This window comes from Humulus lupulus, chromosome 9 (assembly GCF_963169125.1).
Source record: "Humulus lupulus chromosome 9, drHumLupu1.1, whole genome shotgun sequence".
NCBI lineage: Eukaryota > Viridiplantae > Streptophyta > Magnoliopsida > Rosales > Cannabaceae > Humulus > Humulus lupulus.
The window spans coordinates 163,464,343-163,482,954 of NC_084801.1; the positions used below are offsets into that span (position 1 = coordinate 163,464,343).

Sequence of the window (18,612 nt, forward strand, 5' to 3'; positions counted from 1 at the left end):
AAGAAATTTAAAGATCGGTTCAGTTTCTTGGTGATACCCAACGACAGAAAGGATTCAAGGGTTAGAGAAATTGAAGGAAGGACTAATACATTGCGATGCGTATAATGTAAGTGTTCTTATCATTATCTTTGTTTAAATTCAATTATAGAAACATGTTCTAGGTTTTCTTATATTAATTTGTTTAATATAAGATTTACATGAAAATAAATAAGATCATGTATAAGTTTCCCCAACAACTGGCCTCAGAGACTTTGGTAATCTTTATTTTCATGAATGAACATGTATAAAATTGATTGATATGTTAATGTATTAATTGGATGGTACATGTTATTGGTGCATGTGTTATGTTTACTTATGTAAATTTAGCAATAATTTCATTTTTTTTGTTTTGTTTTAGGATTGAAAAACTGCACAGATTTTTTTAAAAAAAAAATTGGACTGATTAGGTAGTGTGCGTACTGGGCACGCATGAAAAAGCCACCAGGACCCCGGCCGTACGGATCCGTGCGGCGTCGCTGCCGGACCCTGCAGTGACACTTTTTCGCCAAAAAAAATTAAATTGGATATTTTGTGCAGTTAAGTTTAAAATATTTAAAATTGATTATCATATGATTTTAGATATTTCAGTTTTTATAAAATATTTTGAATTGGTTATTTGATAATCAAGATATTTTTTATTTTGTTATAAATGAAATATTAAAATTAGTTATCTGATTATTCAAGATATTTTTCTTTTTTAAAATATTTGAAATTGGTTATCAGATAATTCTAGATATGTTAGATATTTTAAATTTGGGTAAAAGATATTTTGATATTATAAAATTAGTTAAAATATTAAAAAATAAAATATCTTGTCATTCCTAACTACTTAACAACCTAGTTTAAATTAATTATTTAAAATTGAATTTTGTTTGATAAATTATATTTTAGTTAATTTAATATTTTGCAACATGTTTAATTAATCATATTGAATTTTGTCTGAAGAATTCTATGCTAATTAATTATGGTATTTTTGCAAAATAGTATATTATTTGTGGTATATTTGCATAATTTAATAATACATGCTCATGTAGTAACATGTTAGGCTCATCCAATTAGTAACATATTAAGCATCATTATTAAGTTATTTTTTGTATTTGGGCTTTAAATATAAATATAAGGATGGCTCAATTTTTGTATTTGAAAAATGTGGGAAAACTCAAATAAAACTTTCATAAAATGTTAGGTTTTATTTGAGCCAAATTGAACATGTAAAGTTTAAATTCCTCTCTTGTGAGTGGTTCCACTTGTGAATGCCCATTTGCTTTGTATTATTAGATTGGGTCTATCAACACTACAGCAATATTTAGTATATATTACATTAAAGAATAGCATATATTTAGAAGTGCTATTATTAGTGTGGGATTAAAAACACACGGAAGACATATTTTGGCGCCATATGAATAAAACTCAGGCGCCAAAATGAAATTTTTTTTTTAGTCTCATCTGCCAAATTCCCTAAATCTAAGTTACCCGAAAGATTTCTCTCAGCCTCCATCTCTCACTCTCGTCTCATCTCTCCGCCCTCTCCACCTCACGAAGTCTCACTCTCGTCTCGTCTCTCCGCCCTCTCCGCCTCACGAAGTCTCTCTCTCATCTCGTCTCTCTGCCTCACGAAGTCAACTTTTCGGCCAGCCATCTGCCTTGGTGGTGCCGAGCGATTCTGACTCTAACGATTCGCAGAAAAAGTTGAAAATTGGTGTCGTTTTGTCGGGAGGCCAGGCACCTGGAGGGCACAATGTCATTTATGGAATTTTTTGTTATCATAATTCGTTTTCTTGCAGTTAATAATGTCCAATATGGTTGAGTTCATTCATTCTGTGCTTCCTGGTAGATTACTTGCAGGAGCGTGCTAAAGGCAGCGTATTGTACGGTTTCAGGGGAGGTCCAGCTGGAATCATGAAGGGCAAGTATGTGGAACTTACACCAGAATATATTTACCCGTACAGAAACCAGGTGAGAGTTTGGACTATGGTTTGGTTTTGTCATTTATGCAGTGGAGGTCCATGATCATGTGTAAAGATAGCTGCTTCTGAGTGTTCTAATTTTCTCAGAAGATATAGCGCATCCATTCTATTCTAGTGATTTATACAAAATTCATACATGCGGCTGCTGGCATTTTAACCAAGATATTGTATTTGATTGGAGAAAATTTTCTTTTATCAGGGTGGTTTTGATATGATATGTAGTGGAAGAGATAAGATTGAAACTCCAGAGCAGGTGACTTTTTTTTCTTTCTTCACAGTTTCATGTTAAGTTTTATTGACACATTAAGTTCATAATAAATTGTTTAAATGGATTTTCCTTTTAGTTTCAACAAGTTGCAGATACTGCCGCGAAGCTTGATTTGGATGGACTTCTTGTTATTGGTGGGGATGACTCGAACACAAATGCCTGCCTCCTTGCTGAGAATTTCAGGTATATAACTAATTTTTTTCTTTCTAGAAAAATCTTGCTTGGCAGATGGAACTGTTGCCTGTATTTGTCTTCATATGTCATTCATGTAATCCATGGATCCATCTATTTTTTAGGTGCTTGTATCAGTGTATGGGACCCATCCAAATAGAATTTAGGGATTCTTTATCTAACAGTTCGACAGGGTTACAGGAGTCTTGCCTTTAACACTGTTTCGTTGGTTTGTTTAACACAGTTTGGTTTTTTTTTTCTTTTGTTCAACCAGGGGAAAGAATTTGAAAACTCAGGTGATTGGGTGTCCAAAAACCATTGATGGTGACTTGAAATGCAAAGAAGTCCCAATAAGTTTTGGGTTTGATACTGCTTGCAAGGTGACTGTAACTAAAAGAAATTTTTTATTACTTGAACCCTTAAATTTCTTTGTGGTCCTTTCCATATATCGTGTAGGAAATTTTGGAGCAGCAATCTTTATTTTTTAGCAGATACGAACTTGAACCCCACTAGCTTGAAAATTTTATCCATGTACCTGATGATAATTTTATTTGTTGAAGCATTTTTTTTTTCACTGCCACTGGGTTATATTTATATTCCTAGAATCATCTTATTTACTTGCTAATTCATTATGGTCATGAACTTATGAATTTACTTTAAGCATCAACCTTTAAATGTTAAGAGAAGGAACTTCTCATAGAAAATTGTTTGCAGATCAGTTGGTTAATTGTTGTGTGGGCCATCAACTATAACTAGCAAGAAAGTTTGGTGATGTTGTGTTTGATGAAATAAAGTATATTATTCAATGTACCTTGTCCTGCTTAAAAAACTAATTAGGTGTTAAAGTTATTATTCTAACAGGTTTATTTCCTGAGAAATTAAAAAAAAATGCTTCATTGGATCATGTATATAATACTGACTTGATTAGCCTAAGTCTGGTTCTGCCTGATTTTCCTTGGCATGAATAGCGTGACACTTTCTATGATATGCAACTAACATATAAACTGAAGGAAACTAATAATAATGTGATGCACTTCATTTTATTCAGATATATGCAGAAATGATTGGAAATGTCATGATAGATGCCAGATCAACTGGAAAATATTATCACTGTAAGTATGCTGGTTGAAAGTCATGGAACATGTAGTTATTTAGCTTTTAGATTACATTTTAACCCATCTTATCTTTTGATTTGCACTCTACTGTGCTTAACGAAATTTAATTGTCAACTACAGTTGTGTGGCTTATGGGGCTTGCAGCTTCACACATAACACTTGAATGTGCTTTGCAAACTCATCCAAACATTACAATTATTGGAGAAGAGGTACCTTTGAATGACTTGTCTTGCCTTGTATAGCTGCTCGATTAAAATTTATACAAATGCAGTTGCACATAGATGTTCTGGTATGTAGACAAGGTACAGTGTCTTGATATGGAACACAATTTGAAAAGTTAATTTTGTTTAGTCGGTTCTATTTATAGAATCAGTATCGTTATGTTAAAGGTGTGTCCACATTGGGTTCGAACTATTAGTATTGACAGTATGCATTACTGAGTTACCGTGACCTTAAAATCTATTTTTGCTGATTGGTCAATCTTGTAAAATGTCTCCATTTACTGTGACATGGTGCAAACCTGCTTTGCAGCTATCTGCCATTTGAAAGAAAAATTATGAGACCTTGGTATTTCCTATTCATGGAGATATTTAAGATTTCTGTACCGCATTGAAACTTTTTTTTGTTAAGCAAAAGTCGTTGTTTGTAGATGAACCTGAAGTACTGTAATAGAGCTCTTTAAAAATATAATCTCATCAGGTATTTATCCTGTGCAGGTTGCTGAAAAGAAGTTGACACTGAAAAATGTTACAAATTACATTGTTGATATAATCTCCAAACGTGCCGAACTTGGTTATAACTATGGTGTCATACTTATTCCTGAAGGTCTAATTGATTTCATTCCAGAGGTAAAATTCTTGATCATATTGCTTTGTAAATTTATTCTTCATTTTTTGTTTGTATATATTTTGACCCACATTACAGTCAATTGACATGTACTTTTTTGTAACTTTTGCAATTTGCAGGTGCAACAACTTATCGCCGAATTGAATGAAATTCTGGCCCATGAGGCTGTCGATGAAGATGGGCAATGGAAAAAGAAACTTGTTGATCAATCATTACAGCTTTTTGAATTTTTACCTTCAGCAATCCAAGAGCAGTTGATGCTTGAAAGAGATCCTCATGGAAATGTTCAGGTATGTGCTATACATTACATTCAACTATTTCATTTGTACTGTTCTGGATATATTATGCAGTATTGTTCATTTACACTTATTTTCATTAGGTTGCCAAAATAGAGACAGAGAAGATGCTTATTCAAATGGTTGAAACTGAATTGGAGAAAAGGAATCAAGCAGGTGCAACTCATTTTGTCTGCGATTAGTTTTCTAATGATCCAATTGACTCGATATGGTTGGCGGACAAGATTAGAGCATAAATATTTAATTTCTAACTAGCCAATTCACCATCTATTAATATATAAACAATTTTTATTATATAATTTGCTTTGAAACTTGTAAAATTAGTTTTATTCTGCATACTATTTCATATGCCTACTATTTAATGTATGAATATATCAAACTATTACAAGTAAAAATACGGATTTGGATTGGATGATGGATTTTAAAAAAAAACATTGAATTTGAACTAATGAACACGTCAATTCTTTAGCTTTCCTGCCCTTTCCCATAGTTTTCTGTACAAAGGCCTAAAATTTTGTTAATTTACATGAAATTACAGAACAAAGATGGTGGTTGGGGTTTGCACATTGAAGGGTCAAGCACTATGTTTGGTTCCGTTTTGAGCTATGTTACTTTGAGGTTGCTTGGTGAAGAACCTAATGATGGACAAGGGGCAATGGAGAGTGGGCGTAAATGGATTCTGGACCATGGTGGTGCTACTGCAATTACATCATGGGGGAAAATGTGGTTATCAGTTGAGAATTGACCTCTATCCCTTTTTTACTTGAATATGTAGCTTGATCTAAACAGTGTTCTGTTTATTTGGAAGTCCAGCGTTTTCATTTAAATCTATCACAATTCTTATGTGATGATAGGTACTTGGTGTCTTTGAATGGTCTGGCAATAAACCCCTGCCTCCAGAGATATGGCTTCTTCCGTACATCCTTCCTATTCATCCAGGTCCTATATCTTCCGATTTCAAATTCTGGCCTGAGCATTCTTAAAATTCTCCTATGGTTAAAAATATCTTTACTCTTTTCCATATAGTCTGAACTTGTTGTATAAGAACAATACCATTACTCACGGTCATACTCATCAATCTAATGAATTAATATATAACTTCAAAGTTTGGACTTATGATATTATAAAGCTTGTCTTTTCGTATCCATACTGAAATTCAATTAACCAAAATGTTAAATAAACTCGTGTAATAATTTTTGTTGCAATTAATTTTTTTTTGGGTCTTTTCCCATGTTGCGGAATTTGGTGTTACATGGTGATGCTGACTTCAGTTCAGTTAAAATGTTGAGTGACAATTATCTTTTTCTTGTTTGTGGAATGGCTTTTTTCCTAATCCTGCCAAAATAAAAATCCTTAAAATTTTATTTTCCTTGTACAGGAAGAATGTGGTGTCACTGTCGGATGGTATACTTACCAATGTCTTTCTTATATGGGAAGAAGTTTGTTGGTCCAATCACACCAACAGTTTTGTCTCTAAGGAAGGAGCTCTTCACTGTCCCCTATCATGAAATAGATTGGAATGAGGCGCGAAATTTATGTGCAAAGGTTAGTCAAAAGGTTATTGTATTTCCAATCTAGTTGCATCTATCTAGGAATATGCCAATTATTCCCTAATTTATATCTTAGTGCAAAGTCTTCAACATTCTGGAGATATTGGTAACACATTTGATTGAGTCTTGATCATAGTAAATAGAAAAATAAAAAATATATATTTATTTATGTATACATAAATATTACTTTTGAATTTGATACAGTAACCACAGCAAACGTTTTCTCTTGCATACACAGCAACAATATGAGTTAACCAAAAAAATGTATATCCATTTCTAATGACCAAAAGGATTTCATGGTTGTCGTAAAGTACCAATTTTAGTTCCGAATTAGTTATAGAAAAACTTCTTTCCTCTCTCTTATCAAAATATGACATGTTTGTTTTCACAAGAAGATTTGTATTACCCGCATCCACTAGTTCAAGATATCCTCTGGGTGACTCTTCACAAGGTTGTTGAACCAGTTCTGATGAATTGGCCAGGAAAAAAATTGAGAGAAAAGACTCTCCGCTCAGCAATGGAGCATATACACTATGAAGATGAGAACACTCGTTATGTTTGCATTGGACCTGTGAATAAGGTATTGATGTTTTCAAATAGTAATCCTTATTATGTTGAAACTTACTTTTGTGAAGAGGGGAACACATAAAACCTCATACTTAAATCTGTGAAGGATTATAGCTATGACTATGATTTACAGGTATTAAACATGCTTTGCTGTTGGGTTGAAGATCCAAATTCAGAGGCTTTCAAGTTGCACCTTCCAAGAATCAATGATTATCTATGGATTGCTAAAGATGGCATGAAAATGCAGGTCCAAATGTTTCATTTTTTCTTAGCATTGATATTTGTGTTGCACTTTTTTCGTTTGGTCTGGTGAATCCATGTTTGTGTTGAGTATTAAACAACTTTTAGCTATAAAGAAGCAAGGAACAAAGGAAGAGATTTAACTTTTAGATAGGAGATTTCTTCTTTAGCTATTTTAAGTCATAACATGATACCTGCACAATGTTTGCTGTAAAACTTTACTCCTTTCAAGTAAAGTGATATTTGTTTGTTTTATTCTCACAACTTCTGAGAATCCAATACTTGTGACAATAAGTTGGCCTCTTTCGGTGTTTGTAATAGGATTATTATGTAATAGAGTTAGACTCAGCAATCCTATTACAAACACCGAAAGAGATTGCTAAACTACTACAGGTTTTTGTGCTTTAGGATGTTTGTAATTTCACTTTCTTTCAGATAATATTTCCTCTTTGTGGTGCATTTAAAAGAAAAAAAAATTCTCTGTGGAACACATTTGATAATTGCTTCAATTATGACAAATTTTGCGACTAACAGTTTGAGTGCTATGTTAACTTCCTATACATAAATGACTTTATGGCAGGGGTATAATGGAAGTCAATTATGGGACACTAGTTTTGCTGCTCAAGCAATTATGTCAACTGATCTTGTCAAAGAATACAGCATAACTTTAAGAAAGGCACATGAGTTCATTAAAACCTCACAGGTCAATGCAGCTCTGTGGTTTGAATTCAACTAATGCTTCTAAGTCCAATTTGATGCCTTCCCCACATTTCCTTCGTTGACTAGTTAGTAATATCTTTTTATAGGTTTTAGAAGATTGCCCAGGTGATCTTGATAATTGGTATTGCCACATTTCAAAGGGTGCTTGGCCTTTCTCCACTCGTGATCATGGTTGGCCCATCTCAGATTGTACAGTAGAAGGATTAAAAGTACTTGCATACAACGTTCAATGTTTTTCATTTATTTTATTTACTGGTTAATAATTTTGATGTCTCATTTCTCAGGCTACTCTTCTATTATCAAAACTTCCCTCAGATATTGTTGGTGAACCATTAGAGCCAAATCGTATATATGATGCTGTCAATGTCATTCTCTCATTACAGGTTGGTTATTCAAGGTTTTCACTATTATCTTGCTAGATTTTCTTATTGTTTCAATTAGTAATGAGTCTCATTTGAGATGATTGTAAAGGATGCTATAATGTACTAGGAGAATTTGTTTTTCATAGTGACGAACAGTAGTGGCACATTTAGAGTTACTTTTTAATTATCTTGTAATCTGAGACTGAAGAGCAAGTAATAAATCTCACACAATTTCTGTATTAAGTGTACTTTAAATGGGAGTGTGGGTACCTAATATGTCTGAATGTCAGTGGAATCATGATGCTCTAAGAATTAAGCTCTGTAAATGTATTAAAAGGGACAGATTTTAGCAGACAGTCCTGTTCTTTCTCCACTATCTTCATATTAATAGTTGAGATTCCTGTTTTTTTTTGCTTTGAAAGAAGAAATATCATATTCATGATCAGATCTTTTTTTTTTCTTTTTTGGAATTACAATGTTGCAGAATGGAGATGGTGGCTTTGCAACATCTGAACTCACTAGATCCTACCATTGGTTGGAGGTACTCCCCTTGAATTTTTTTCCATATTACTGTGTATTATGTCGTTCGAATCCGAAGTTAAATGTTTTGTTCCTCATGACATATAAGCTCTCTATTAACTTATGCTGATCGGATATTGTTTAATATCTGGATCTGCATGATAATTCAGAATCATTCATTTGATGTTATATTGCTCTTATGTGTGGAACACATCTTTATTTTTGGATCTGCATGATAATTCAGAATTATCTCAAGTTTAGCAATAAGACTAAATAAACAGCTTAAATTCATTTCTGAACTCAAAATCAAGTAATTTTAAAAATCAAATCATATAGTATATTTTGGTTGATACAATTTTGTATTTACCATTACATAGACTTATCAAAATTTTGTTTTTTGTTGGTTAGAACAGGACTACTAAGTTGGTGATCATGTTGGATAAAAATTGGCTACGCTTCAATAGGTAATAAGAATTAGGGATTTAATTAGTGCTAGCTTAGTAAAATTAGTAACTTACTGTATTTGTTACTAATATATTATAAATATGAACTTGTCTTTGAATTGTCTTTGAATTGTAGAGCCTCAGATGAGTATGGAGAAATTATTGCAGAAGGTTATTTTATCTCAAGTGACCCAAAGGATGAGGTTCACCATGTTCCTCTTGGGCCTAGTGCTATGAAAGTGGGGATAGATCTTGTGAGAAAGAATGATGCATTTTTGTGGAGGCCTTCAACAATTATGTCTACTATAGACGATGATGTAGGTAGTATAATTGCATGGCCAGCTGATAAAGTTATAATTAGGTAATTAACTTTTTTTATGTACTCTTTTAGTTTACTATAACTTTAAGTTGAAGCATTACTTATTTAAATGTTGTTGTAGCTAAACAAATGGACTCACAACAAAGACAAGTGCACAAAGGATGATGAATTGTAGGATGGAGAAAGTTTCACACATGGTTTACTTTTGTGTATCTTGTAATGTTTCTATTTTTCATTTTTGAAGTAAAAATTGTTCAAGATTATAAAATTTTATTATGTTATGCTTTCAAACTTAAGTTAGAACTAAGATCTCATGAAGTAGACACATTCATGGTTTGAATTAGTTATTGTTTAATGTAATACTTATGGTTTATCAATCTATTGAGAATTACATTTTATGATTAATTTTGAATTTTTTTTATCAAAATACAATAATGAAAATCTTTTAATTAAAAAAAAACCATATAAGTATACTTATCAAAATAAAATTTAAAATTTTATTACTATATGTTATGATTTAAAAACATATTATAAGCGTAAAAAATCGTTATGGTTTATATAATATAACAAACTAAAAATGTTATCAAAATAATCAAATGTAACAGTTGAAAAGTGTTATGAAAAAAGTACAAGATTAAACTTCAAATTTATAACCAAAAACTCTATCTAAATGTTATTATTTGAATATTATAGCACCTAAAAATGTGTTATTGAATAGTTTAAGATAACACCGAACATAACATTCAAAAACTGTTATAGTAAAGACTGGACTTTTAATAACAGGGGCTATGTTAGCATTTTCAGAAGTGTTATCAACAGTCCCGGTTAGTAGTTTTTAAGTGTTATGAATACTGTTTTTTCTTGTAGTGCAATTAATAACAATTAATGAAATGAAAGTTTAAACTCATGTCTTTTGGACCTTTTATGGAAGTATGGCAGCTTTAGTAGTGGGAACGACATACTGGACTCAGCCCTCCTCCATACAAGCTCAATTGTTAAGGCCCATTTGCCTGAGTTGGACTTAATTGTATAGGTTCATTATAATAGATAAATCTAAATATTAATTAGCAACAAATTAATTCTAATTTAATTGAATTTTTTTCAATGTGACACTTTAAAATTAATAGAAAACTATAGGACTTTGGTTTTAAAAATTTAATTTTTTTTAATTTTTCGGAGAACCATAGTCATTAATTTTTGGAGAAAATTAATAATAAAAATACTATTTTTAATAAAATAATGAGCTATTTTAATAATTATATTCGATATTCACCGTTGGTTTAACAAGGTTAATAGCTTAATGGGGCCTCGAGACACTTTGATTCGTCCCCCTACGGAAGGTGTTCATTAGTTATTTTGATAATGATAGATTTCGAAAGATAGATAATTATAGGGAAATTTTAGTTTGTATACTTGATAAAGGCTACTATTTAAAAAAAATGCTAGGCATATTAAAGATTTCAAAATAATGCTACTTTTTGGCACTTTACCTAAAATACCCTTACCATTTCCCCCTTCACTTTTCACTTCTCATTTCTCTCTTCACTCTTCCCTCTCTCTCTCTTAGTTCATTCTCTCTCACCTCGCGGCACCACCAACACCACCACCACACTAAATATTTTATTTCAAACAGATCTGGGCATGATTTTTGAGTTTTTTTTTTTTGCAATTTTTTTCAAATCTGAAACTCTAAAATATGCACACAAAAAATTGACCTTGCTTGATGGTGGTTCGATGGTGCTCGATGCCAGCTCAATGGGGCCTTCAAAATCATGATTTTTCATGAAAAAATGACTTTGCTCGATGGTGCTCGATGCAATTCTTGCAAGAGATATAATTTTTCACTCGGGTGTCCGTTTGGGGTGATTTTTTTTTTTTTTTGGGTATTTTTTCAAGATCTACACGTTTGACATGCTCATATGCACATTTGTGAAGTGTAACACTTGTAAAAAATACAAAAGTGCAAACATACCACATGTTTAAGACATCTTTTGGTATGTTTTTAAGTTTTAAACTTCCCAAATGTGCATATGAGCATGTCAAGCGTGTAGATCTTGAAAAAATACCCAAAATAAAAAAATCACCCCAAACGGACACCCGAGTCAAAAATTATGTCTCTTGCAAGAATCACATCGAGTACCATCAAGCCACAATCGAACCACTATCGAGCAAAGTCATTTTTTTCATGAAAATCTTGATTTTGAAGGCCCTAGCGAATGGTTGCTCGATAGTGCTCGATGCCAGCTCGATGGGGCCTTCAAAATAAAGATTGTTCATGAAAAAATGACTTTGCTCGATGGTTGTTCGATGGTGGCTCGATGATGCTCGATGCGATTCTTCCAAGAGGTGTAATTTTTCACTCGGGTGTCCATTTGGGGTGATTTTTTTTATTTGATTTTGGGTATTTTTTCAAGATCTACACGTTTTACATACTCATATGCACATTTGCGAAGTTTAAAACTTTAAAACATAGCAAAACATATCTTAAAAATGAGGTATGTTTTCATTTTTTGTATTTTTTTCAAGTGTTACACTTAACCAATGTGCATATTAGCATGACAAACATATAGATCTTGAAAATTACCCAAAATCAAAAAAAAAAATCACCCCAAACAGACACCCGAGTGAAAAATTATGTCTCTTGCAATAATTGCATCTAGCACCATTGATCCACCATCAAGCAAAGTCATTTTTTCATGAAAAATCATGATTTTGAAGGCCCCATCGAGCTGGCATCGAGCACCATCAAACCACCATCGAGCAAGGTCAATTTTCTGCAGATTTCACAGTTTCAGATTTGAAAAAAAAATCGCAAAAAACCCAAAAATCATGCCCAGATCTGTTCGAAATGCAGTATTTAGTGTCTTAAGTGAAATAAATATCATATAATAGAGAAACAATTAATTACCCATAATTTTCTACTCAAAGAATCATCAAAATGTATGTTTCTTTGGGTATATTGTGTTTATCTTTACAAGGTGGCCAAAGTTATGGATGTTTTTCTGGTGTTGGTGGTGGCGTCGCTACCATGGGTGGTGGTGTCGTGAGGTGAGAGAGAATGAACGGAGAGAGAGAGGGAGAGAGAGGGAAAAGAGAAGAGAGAAGAAAGAAGAGATACGTGTGAAGTGAGGGGAAATGACAAGGGTATTTTGGGTAGAGTGTCAAAGAGTGGCATTATTTTGAAATCTTTATTATGCCTAGTATATTTTTTAATTAGCACCCTCTATGATACATAGAATGTGAAATTTCCCTAATTATAGGTCAAAATTCTACTAGACTCACCCCTACGGTGACTACTGGGACTAAATATATGATTATCGAAACTGTAGGTCTAGCTCAAAAAATAAGAGATTTTGTTTTCTTATTTTTATCGAATAGTAGGTTGTTAATAATGGTGTCCATTATTAAATGAGTTTACAACTCTATTTAACTAAAGATATTTTTTTACTCTCGCCAAACGAGACAACGATATCATAGAATAGTTACAAACCTAAAAAAAATAAAGATATGATTATTTTGGTATTTTTTTTCCGTATCTTACATATTTATGGTATATGTTGTGCTATTTCTTGAAATTATAATGAATAGAAGTTTTATTGAGCAAAAGTGATAGATTTCTATTTTATTGATAACCGGTAATTTTAAGTAGGGTTGTGTTTGGAGAAAACTTCCTTAAGTGGAAGCAGAATATCAACAAGTGTTGATTGGTGACAACGCTAAATTCATCATGACTAAGGAATCCCCGGAAGTTATAGCTGAAGGAGCTACCAAGACTATTAGTGACAAATATGAGTGTTGGCAGGCAGCCAATAACAAGGCACGGTACTACATGTTGACTAGCATGGTCGACACTCTAAAGAAAAAGATGGAGAATGTTGGGACGGCCTACGAAATCATAGATCAGCTCCAAGACATGTTCGGTGCAAAGTCTGTGCATACTCGTTTTGAGGCCACCAAGAAATATGCCAATGCGCGGATGGCATCGTCTCAGCACGTTCGTGATCACTTGATCAAGATGACCAACTACTTTCAGGAAGTTGAACTGCATGGAGCAATTATAGATGAGGAGACTCAAGTCGGCTTAATCCTCAATAGCTTCTCTCCAGCTTTCCTGTTGTTCACCACAAACTATGTGATGAATAAACTCAACTATGGTTTGACGCAGCTCATGAATGAGCTTCAAACTTTTGATTCCATCATGGGTGGACCAAGCAAGGGAGGAGAAAAGAAGACAATTGTTGCTGCTGCTGATCCAGCTAAGGCTGAAGCTAACAAAGCTTCGTCTTCGAAAGCTAGAAACAAGAGGAAAGATGGGAAAAACACCAACCCAAGCCTGCAAAGACGAGTGCACAACCTAGTGCATAGACGCCTAAGGGGAAGAAAAAGAAAAACAAGAAAGGTACAGGTAAGTGTTTTTGCTGCAAAGAGAAGGGGCATTGGAAACAGGATTGCCCCAAGTTTCTTGAATCGTGGGAGGAAGTGGATGAAGGCGGCTTAAAGCTTAGAGTTGGGAACGGAGCATTCGTTACAGTCCAAGCTAGAGGAAGTGCTTGCCTGAAGTTCATAAATAAATATTTAATTTTGAAAGATGGATTTTTTATTCCGAATTTTAGTAGAAATTTAATTTCAGTTTCCATGTTGCAATTAGAACAATTTGTTATGACTTTCACAAGTTTTAATATATCTATTTATTTCAATGGATCACAATTGTGTATTACATGTTTAGAGGGCTTTATATTCTGTGACCTAACGAACCCCTCGCTCTTAATAAAGATTTATTCAAAGTAGCTAAACCTATGACCAATAAACGTCAAAAGATCGATAACGATAACATGACATATTTACGAAATTTGAGACTAGGTCACATTGGCTATGATAGAATTCAAAGACTTACAAAGGACAGGCCTTTGAGGGAACTCACCTTAGGTGAATTACAAGTCTGTGAATCTTGTCTAGAAGGCAAACTGATCAAGCATCCATTCTCTGTAAAGGGTGATAGGGCCAAGGAACCACTTGGACTTGTTCATTCAGATGTTTGTGGACCTTTGAATGTACAAGCCAGGGGTGGTTTTGAGTATTTCATCACTTTCATTGACGATTACAATAGATACTCATGTCTTTACCTAATATGCATAGGAAATTAGAAACATTTTCAAAGTTTCAAGAATTCCTAGCTATGGCTCAGAACCAATTAGGTAAAACGAGGTAAAGTTCTTGCGATCTGATAGGGGTGGAGAATATTTGGATATGCAGCTCCAAGATCATTTAACTGAACTTGGGATTTTATCACAACTTATTGCCCCGGGTACTCCGCAACAAAATGGTGTAGCGAAACTCCAGAACAGAACTTTATTGGAAATGGTTAGATGCATGCTTAGTTACTCAACTCTGCCAACTTCATTCTAGGGGCATGCAATTGAAACTGCAAATGACATTATAAATGTGGTACCGTCAAAATCAATCCCTAAAATACCTTTAGAACGCTGGAATGGTCATGAACCTAGTTTATGTCATTATAGAATCTAGGGGTGTCCCGCTCACGTCTTGAGGAAAAAGGAAGGAAAGCTAGAACTACGAACCAAATTTTGCATATTTGTTGGCTATCCAAGGCACTTGGGATGGACTTTTGTATAGTCATTCAGAAATGAAAGTGTTTACTTCTACGAATGTTAGAAAATGACTATGTCCAAAACATCAAACCGCACAACAAAGTAGTTTTAGTAAAGATGGTTGAAGAATTGACTCCAACCAATGTTCCATCATCATCAATGCAAGTTGATAATGAAATTCCCACTCTTCATGTCCAACCGACACAAGTCGATTTAAACGAAGAAAGTACCACTGTTCCTGAGAAAATAATCACAGAGCCTTGACGTAGTGGGAGGGTTTCTAGGAACCCAGTTCTCTATGGTTTGGATGGTGAAACCAATATGATTTTGGTGACACTAGTGACGATGATCCCTTGTCTTTCAAACAGGCAATGTCTACCCCTAAAAAGGAACTATGGCTCGAAGCTATGAAATAGGAAATGGAGCCCATGTACTCAAATTCTATCTGGGATCTTGTGGGAGCACCTAATGACTTTAAGGCCATTGGGTGCAAGTGGATCTACAAGAAGAAACGAGGTGTTGATGGAAATATCGAAACTTATAAAGCTCGATTAGTGGCAAAGGGTTATACCCAAAGAGAAGGCGTGGACTATGAGGAAACTTTTAGTCCGGTAGCCATGCTCAAGACCATTCGCATCCTCCTATCCATAGCAGCCGCTCTCTACTATGAGATCTAGCAAATGGATGTCAAAACAACTTTTCTTAATGGGAAGCTTGAAGAAGTCATTTATATGGATCAACCAAAAGGATTTAAAGTAGCTGGACAAGAAGGAAAAGTTTGCAAGTTGAATAGGTCCATTTTGTTGGTTTTTATAGATCAAATCATAGATTATACACAGTGGAATAACAATCAAAATTGTTAATTTAACCCCACAAGATTTCTAGATCTACTTCTTCACATATATATATTGAATCAAAGATATGAATAGAAAATTACCTCAAGTCCTTCTTTCCTGCTATCTTTTTGTACGGCAAAAATCCTTGAGATCTCGCATCAGGATCTTCCAAAATGTTCTCAACACACAAAGAACGAGTGTGGGCTCGCTATACAAAATAATAGGTAAAATCTATTTATCAGATGTTCTCAACACATGAGATATGATAAAGTTTGGACCTAAGTTTGTGAAGAACAGTGACCTATGCTTGTAGCACTGTTCTGTTTCTCTCAGAGAGATTTCACGATATGTTTTCTATCACTGAAAAGTATCGCTCTGAAAAAACTGATCTTCTATATTTAATATATCCAATATATTAAAAATAAAATATTAGTTATTTAAAACAATTTAAAAAATAACTAATCAGTTATCAAAAAAATTTTAAATAATAATATTTTAATCATATTACAATATCTCATTATTTATTTAATATTTAAATAACTAAAATTGTTGAACCAAGAATCTTCTAGAAGCTTCTTGTGCGTGTAGCACAGTGACTATGCACTGTGCTACACATCCACCACATGCCAGGGAAGGCATGTGATTTTTCCCAATTTTCATCATTATTTAAATACCAAAAATCTCAAAAATAAATTAATTCAAAATTAATTATATTTTTGTTAAATCAAATAATTAATAATTAATTAATTATATTGTATAATTATGTTTAGTGTATAGAAAAATATTTTGCTTATCAAATAAGTCATTTTGCCTATTTTTGTATTTATCTTTGTCAGTGTTTATTTGAGCCATTTCGGGGACCATGGACCTATAACATTAAGCTCCAATAAATTAATAACTAAATAATTAAATTTTTTAATCATTATAGTCAATTTATTAATCCTGATATTTCTCCACTATAAATTCATAATTGAACTACCCGGTTCAACATTTATTGTTTATTTATTTAAATAATTATTTTCATGTGATTGATAATATGTTCATGCATTTTGTGCCATACATAAAAAACCCACACAGTCATTATCATGCATCTCATTGGTAGAAACATGATTATTAGGATTGTCCTATATGTTCATATGATTTGTTTTGCGAAACCAATTGCATATAAATTACTTAGTTTTTTATTATTTAAAAATTTGGTAAAATATCACACCATTTTCTTAAGTCTTTATGACTTAATTTCTTTAAACTAACTTTATTTTAAAATTGTTTTTTAGTAAAGTTTAGATGAACATAATTGATAATTTAAAATTGGATATGGACCTAGAAACTTGCTTTCTTACCAATTTTAATTATGTTCATACTATTTAAAGGATCTATAATTAATTTGGAATTAACTAGGTTAAAAACACTTATTTCAAAATAGTGAGTGGGAGAGGGTTGATAACTCAACATAACCCGTGGTCTCCATTATTAATATAACACCGTGAGAAATGAATAGCGCCTCGCAGCGACTTTGCTTTCGTCCCTCTAAGGAAGGTGTCTAGACATATCAATATCAAGGCTATATTTCTTACACAGATAGGAACTAATGATGTTTTTTAGGTTTGATCGACCCTAAGGCGGCATGTCCTAAGTTAAGTTATGAACTCTGAAATAATGGGTTACACTCACAAAGTTATGATTAAGCTTTTGCAGTGGATAATCATAACTTGACCAAACTAAGCGGTACTTTAATGTTTAAAAGAGAAAATAATGAGTTATTTTAAGTTTTAAACAATAAATATAAGAATGTCTTATAAATTCTCTAAGATTAATTTGACCGATCCTAAGGCGGCACTTTAATTGTTAGAAAGTTTTATCGTGAAAATTAAACTTTATTTTATGTGTTTTAATTGTGCTCATGCATCACGTTTAATTTCCAACACCTTGATATTTATTTTTATAAATAGAATAATAATAATTGTATTTTTTTTTATTCAAAATATGTCTATCTCTGGTAATCCAATCACTGCATTAATCGCACAAGAAAAATTAACTAGTGATAACTTGTAACGACCCAACTATTCTAGACCTTGGACCATTAATAACTACTATACTAATCTTAAGAAAACGTACATATGAAAACACCATAACTTTATTATGTAAAGAAAAGGTTTAAATACATAAATATTTCGCTTACGATATGGGATCCCATTGTTTTGAAAATAAAGCAAAACATAACTTAAATGAATTGGTTACAAAATTAAGTGCGGAAAAAAAATAATACATAGAAATCATAACTAAAAGACTTAAAAACTTCATCCTCGAATCGAACGCGCAATCCACCGATTCCATCCTGCCTCAATACACATCCCCAAGCTGCCAAGAATCTTTCCACCGCCATAACTATTTTCCTGCACATATAAACATAAAGGAATGAGCCTAATGCCCAGCAAGGAAAATCTACTACAAGCATGAAACATAATCATACAGATAACTATAAGCTATAAACATATAACATATATCTATAAAGACGTACATCATATAAAACTATACTATTAATGGCCATTAAAACATGTGATAAACCATCTATGTCCCCTTTCTAATATCTGAGGTAGGTTAGATCACATGGTAGGTTTATGATAACCCATCTACGTCCCGGTAAATCATAACCATGAAACATAATAAAACATAACATAACATACTATAGCATAACTTATCATAACATATCAACATAACATATAAGCATATAAAACTATCCTA

At 32.9% G+C, this 18,612-nt stretch overlaps 2 protein-coding genes across 2 annotated transcripts; both read left to right on the top strand.

Moving 5' to 3' along the window:
• Nucleotides 1–1,487: 1,487 nt before the first annotated feature.
• Nucleotides 1,488–5,412, top strand: LOC133800893 (pyrophosphate--fructose 6-phosphate 1-phosphotransferase subunit beta-like). Its single transcript, XM_062238998.1, has 10 exons — nucleotides 1,488–1,995; nucleotides 2,206–2,259; nucleotides 2,351–2,457; nucleotides 2,720–2,825; nucleotides 3,494–3,557; nucleotides 3,681–3,769; nucleotides 4,277–4,408; nucleotides 4,526–4,696; nucleotides 4,786–4,858; nucleotides 5,241–5,412. The coding sequence occupies exons 1-10, from the start codon at nucleotides 1,939–1,941 to the stop codon at nucleotides 5,270–5,272; spliced, it is 885 nt and encodes a 294-aa protein (XP_062094982.1). The 5' UTR covers nucleotides 1,488–1,938; the 3' UTR covers nucleotides 5,273–5,412.
• Nucleotides 5,413–6,622: 1,210 nt separating this feature from the next.
• On the top strand, nucleotides 6,623–9,818 carry LOC133800252 (cycloartenol synthase 2-like). Its single transcript, XM_062238205.1, has 9 exons — nucleotides 6,623–6,832; nucleotides 6,953–7,066; nucleotides 7,640–7,762; nucleotides 7,866–7,988; nucleotides 8,064–8,162; nucleotides 8,626–8,682; nucleotides 9,069–9,124; nucleotides 9,240–9,464; nucleotides 9,544–9,818. The coding sequence occupies exons 1-9, from the start codon at nucleotides 6,623–6,625 to the stop codon at nucleotides 9,545–9,547; spliced, it is 1,011 nt and encodes a 336-aa protein (XP_062094189.1). The 3' UTR covers nucleotides 9,548–9,818.
• Nucleotides 9,819–18,612: the final 8,794 nt, after the last annotated feature.

Excerpts from the sequence above, each read along its gene's own strand:
- LOC133800252 (XM_062238205.1), top strand. The coding sequence starts at position 6,623 with ATGACATGTTTGTTTTCACAAGAAGATTTGTATTACCCGCATCCACTA. Across the intron at positions 7,067-7,639 it reads AAGATGGCATGAAAATGCAG|GGGTATAATGGAAGTCAATT; the intron begins GTCCAAATGTTT and ends ACTTTATGGCAG. Across the intron at positions 8,163-8,625 it reads ATGTCATTCTCTCATTACAG|AATGGAGATGGTGGCTTTGC; the intron begins GTTGGTTATTCA and ends ACAATGTTGCAG.
- LOC133800893 (XM_062238998.1), top strand. The coding sequence starts at position 1,939 with ATGAAGGGCAAGTATGTGGAACTTACACCAGAATATATTTACCCGTAC. Across the intron at positions 3,770-4,276 it reads TTACAATTATTGGAGAAGAG|GTTGCTGAAAAGAAGTTGAC; the intron begins GTACCTTTGAAT and ends TATCCTGTGCAG. Across the intron at positions 4,859-5,240 it reads GGAGAAAAGGAATCAAGCAG|AACAAAGATGGTGGTTGGGG; the intron begins GTGCAACTCATT and ends ATGAAATTACAG.